At 47.1% G+C, this 4,861-nt stretch overlaps 2 protein-coding genes across 2 annotated transcripts in view; both read left to right on the top strand.

The window, feature by feature from the left end:
- Positions 1 to 1,486, top strand: part of si:dkey-199f5.8 (beta-1,4-galactosyltransferase 1) — a gene marked incomplete at its 3' end in the record, with an annotated part of 15,045 nt that extends 13,559 nt beyond the window's left edge. Inside the window, 3 exon segments of the mRNA XM_017441222.3 lie at positions 233 to 468; positions 1,100 to 1,287; positions 1,372 to 1,486. Coding sequence (XP_017296711.2) covers positions 233 to 468; positions 1,100 to 1,287; positions 1,372 to 1,486 — 539 coding nt within the window.
- A 2,445-nt stretch (positions 1,487 to 3,931) lies between these two features.
- LOC108251054 (gastrula zinc finger protein XlCGF57.1-like) overlaps positions 3,932 to 4,861 on the top strand; it is a 5,948-nt gene continuing 5,018 nt past the window's right edge. The window contains exon 1 of the mRNA XM_017441221.3: positions 3,932 to 4,254. Coding sequence (XP_017296710.1) covers positions 4,197 to 4,254 — 58 coding nt within the window. The 5' untranslated portion in view covers positions 3,932 to 4,196. The remainder of the gene's footprint in view (positions 4,255 to 4,861) is intronic.

Genomic DNA, 4,861 nt, shown 5'->3' with positions numbered 1-4,861 from the left:
CAGGGAGCAGGGTCCCCTCAGGGAGCAGGGTCCCCTCAGGGAGCAGGGTCCCCTCAGGGAGCAGGGTCCCCTCAGGGAGCAGGGTCCGGATCAGGTTCCTTCATGTCGGGCCGAGGTGGAAACTTGACTCTGGTGCTGCATTCACATCTCCGGCTCATTGTGTGACTGGAGCATTTGCCTCGGCTCCATTAGTCGCTCTGATAATAACAACAGACCTGATTGGTCCCTGCAGGCGGGCCGATCCACGTCAGCTTCCCGTCAGGCCTCACCCTGGCTGAGGTCCAGAGGAAGAACCCGCTGGTGATCCGAGGGGGGCGCTACAGGCCGCCGGACTGCGAGGCCAGGCACAAGACGGCCATCATCATCCCCCACAGAAACCGAGAGCATCACCTCAAGTTCCTGCTCTACTACCTGCATCCGTTTCTGCAGCGGCAGCAGCTCAGCTACAGCATCTACGTCATCCACCAGGTGAGACTCAGAGTCCGGTTTCTACCCTGAGGTCCCACTCGGGTCCGACTGCTGGACCTGAACAACCGTTTAATTTTAATTTAATTAGTTTAATGTCCTCCTGAGTCCTGGGTGGGTTCAGAGCGCCCTCTGGTGGATGGTTGTTAGAAAAACATGTTAAGATGTTTTCTAGCTTCAGGATTTTATTCCTTAGACTTCCTGCTTCCTGTGATTAATGCATTTAAACAACATTTAAACATCTTTTAAAGAGGAGCAGACATATTTCTAGCAAATTCTTAAAGATATAATATATTTATCTTTACGGGCTCTGACTCTGTGTCGAGCTGCCGTTCAGAGTCCCAGCGGGGGTCCTGGAGGCTCACCTGGGTACCGACAGCCGGACCTGGAGGGTTCTGATCTGAACCCGGGTTCTGTTCTGACTGAACTGATAGTTTCAGTCCAGATCCCATCAGTCAGCACAGAAATGTGATTTGCTGCTAAACTGTTTCTTCTTGATATTTTCCTTCTAATGATCCGGACCTCCGTTTGGATCGAAGGTTCTCCAGATGTTCTGAAGCTCTTCTTGTTGTTTTCTGTCCGGTTCTTGAACCCGACTCCCTTCCAGCAGTTTTCACGTTTCTCTGCTCCGCAGGCTGGAAGCTACACGTTCAACCGGGCCAAGCTGATGAACATCGGGTTCCGGGAGGCCATGAGGGAGGAGGACTGGGACTGCCTTTTCTTCCATGACGTGGACCTCATCCCCGAGGACGATCGCAATCTGTACACCTGCGACGCCAACCCCAAGCACGCCGCCATCGCCATGGACAAGTTCGGCTACAAGTACGGCAGCCAGCGGCCCGGAAGTGTTGGTTCTGCAGCGACGGGCCCACAGGAGACTCACCTACCTCTTTCTGTCCTCTCCAGGCTTCCATACAAGATGTACTTCGGAGGCGTGTCGGCTCTGTCGCCGCTGCACTACCTGAAGATGAACGGCTTCCCCAACAACTACTGGGGCTGGGGAGGAGAGGACGACGACATCGGAGTCAGGTGAGACCCGATCCGAGGTTCCGCTTGGCTGACGGGGAAAACCCGAGGTCCTGGTGACCAAAGTTTCAAATCAGATTGGAGCAGAAACACGAGCTTCAAACGAAGAACGTTGATTTATGGAGAGGAGAGATGAAACTGTTTTTATTCTTCTGCTTCAGAGGGTTTAATGTTTGTTTGTTTGTTTGTGTCCTCAGAGTCTCTCTGGCTGGGATGTACATCAGTCGTCCGTCTCTGAAGGTCGGCCGCTACAAAATGATCAAACACAAGCTGGACAAAGGCAACGATGAGAACCCCAAGAGGTAAAATATTCAGATCTGTCTGGGAAGGGTCAAAGGTCACTTCCACACTGAGTCCGTCCTCCTGTTTCAGCCGTTTCCTGAATCAGCTGAAGGTTTAGATTTATGAGCAGCTAAAAAACAAACCAGGAAACGATGAATAATGCTGACTCAGCGTTCCCGCAGTGATGGAAGTCGGGGCAGCCATGACGCGTCCGCTGAAGGAAATCTTCTGGTCTTTGTCTTCAGGTTCAACATGCTGGCGAAGACGCGTCAGACCTGGAAGACGGACGGGATGAACACGGTGGAGTACGAGCTCATCTCTCGGGAGTACCTGCCGCTCTACACCAACATCACCGTCAACATCGGCACCGAGAGCGGTCTGCACACGCCGCCGCACACGCCCCTGCCTCCACCCAAAGCTGCAGAGAAACCTGCGGCCAACTCCTCGGCAAAAGTCTGAGAGAAACCGGCCGGCGTGGGAAAAAAGACTCTCCTCCAAATCATCACGTCTGATTATTCTTCCAAAGGACGGGAAAATGTTAGACTCTGTGAGTTTCTGTATCCACGGCGACGTGGTCGCTGCGTAAACCTCGAGAGGCCTTAGAACCGTTTGTTTTCTTTCACTCAGACCTTAATTTGTGTAGAAAAAGGAGTTTAAAGGAGCAGCAGCTGAAGCCAACGTGTAGCTGCTGCCGTTTGCACATTTTTCTCCCCGCAGAGGATTCCCTGAGCTCCAGACGTTTGAGTTAGTTTCTGCCTGTTTGCTGTGAAGTTATCGAACCAAACTGAAGCTGCTGGAGCATCTGAACACTTCTGACCTCAGGATGTGTTGAACAATGTTCTGCTGAAGGTGAACCTGGTTTATTGGAAAAACTGCTGGTGGTTTAAGAAGTTTCTGGGTGAAAATGAATCACTTCCTCCCGTTTGTCTTCATTTCTCTCCACTCCGACAGATGATTGTGTAAAAAAGTTCTCTTGATCCAGAAGCAACCAAAGACGGTGGAGGATGAAGGATTTCTGCCTTTTTTCAGTCTTCGTATCATTTAGTGTCTGAAGTGGAGCTCAGAGGCTCAGCAGACCTTCAGCTTCTGAAGTTCTTGTGGCCTTAAAGCTTAAAACATGGATCTGATCATCAAACGAGCCTCTGGATGTCAGAGCATCTGAAACGTTTAATTGAAGGTTATTTTCTGAAGTTAAACTCTGTGTTTTCATTTAATGCCTGACGGACGGTTAATTTTTTATTTTTACATGAGTTGTTTCAGGGTTGTGGTGTCGGTTATTTCTGCTCTCCTTTATAAGTTCTGCACAGTCCAGAGCGGCCTTATATCCATTAATAAACAGATTTTTCAAAATAAAAGCTTTCAGTCTTTGTTTGATCAAAGGGGGCGGGGCTTTTGGTTCCAGGTGGGTTCCTGGTTTTGCCTCTTCAGATGTGAATGTTTTCAGTTTCTGTGATGGACTGGGTCAGGCGGCCATGTTTGGTGCCTAAATGTGAGGTTAAAGGTCAGCGTGAGCCGGCTGAACTCAACATTTTAACTTTAATCTCAAAACTGAAAGAAAATCTGAGCTTTTATTTCTTCTGATTGATTCTAATCAGCTACATATTCTTCTCTGCACATCTGTCCTGCAGGAAACAGCTGGACTGTTTCCTGCTTTCTTCACTCCAGACTCGGATAAAAGCTGCTTTAAAAACAAAAACCTGGAACCTCGATGTCAACAGCTGATGTCTTTATTCTTCCTACATGCAGGTTTGGATCCGTATACAGAGTTAATGCGATGGTGTGTATTTGCAAACTTCTGACAAATTGGTGAATGGTCAAAATAACTCCTACATGGTCAGCTCGACCCAGAACTGTTCCAATACTGTTCTTGGAATCGACTTGATAACATCAACATCCTCTCCAACATTTCCTTATATCAGGGGTGGGCTACCCTGCTCCTCAGGGCCACCATCCTGCAGGTTTTACCTGTTTTCCTGCTCCAACACTGAGTGCTTCACTTTAAAATGAGTAAATGCTCACCAGAGTGAAATAATGTCAGTTTACAGAGGTTATAAACTACATCGACCATCATGCATTTTTCAACAACAGTTTGATTTAAAGCGACTGGGTGACTTTTCGTCATTTCCTATCTGGCAACCCCAAGATCACTGTGACATATTAAAACATATTTTAATAACTAATAAACTAATGGATATCAATATAATTTTATATCTTTATTAATGTCGGTGTTCAGGACTGGAAGGTCAGGCGCAGCCAGCCGGGGGGACAGATTACGATGCAACACCGGAAATAACCGGTCAACAAAAAAGGAGCTATTAACGGAGCGGGGAGCTGCGGGAGGAAACCCGCAGATGGAGGAGATTTCAGCGGCTGCAGTCAAACCGTTTTCAGTTCAGGATCTGAGAGAGTTTATTTATTAAAACATGGCTCATCTGCGCAGACTCAGACCGCCGGATGCTAACTGGGAACCTCGGATCGTCGGTGTGTAGCCTAGCATGCTTTAAGATTTTTATTTGTGGCTTTTTTACAACTGATCTACGATACAGAAAAAAATATTTGTTTCGGGTTTATTGTGTGAAATGATTCCCGACCTGTAAAACATTTGTAATCCTCATTTCTCCCCGTTATTTGCCGCTGATTTATTGTTAGCATTGTTAGCCGTTGCCCAGCGGTGTTCCACCGGATTCTGTGACCCGCTTATTGCTGCCTCCAATGACTTGTATGGATAGACATGACGCGCCGCTTTAAAGGCTCGGGCCGAGATGCGGCGAAAGCGGCGCCATCTTGCTACAGTATTCTTAAAGGCGCAGGGCTATATAAACAATGCTGAGGACTAACGAAATAATTTTTTTTAGTGGGTATGATGAGCCCAATAGTGCATGTAATTTATCATGCAATGTCACAAATACTCAGTTATTGTAATTTAAATAATAGCAACCATGAATTTAAAAGAAACGCAAATCCAGAGCTATTTATTTACAATCACAACAGCAGTCAAATCAGCAATGGTATAAGCAAAACAGAAAAAAATTAGATAAATGTATAATTTGTCTTACAGACTATACACCAGACGAAAAAATTAATAAAT

The sequence above is a fragment of the Kryptolebias marmoratus genome, linkage group LG16 (assembly GCF_001649575.2).
Source record: "Kryptolebias marmoratus isolate JLee-2015 linkage group LG16, ASM164957v2, whole genome shotgun sequence".
Lineage (NCBI taxonomy): Eukaryota > Metazoa > Chordata > Actinopteri > Cyprinodontiformes > Rivulidae > Kryptolebias > Kryptolebias marmoratus.
The sequence above is the reverse complement of the archived record's forward strand: the minus strand, read 5'-3'. Positions and strand labels throughout refer to the sequence as shown.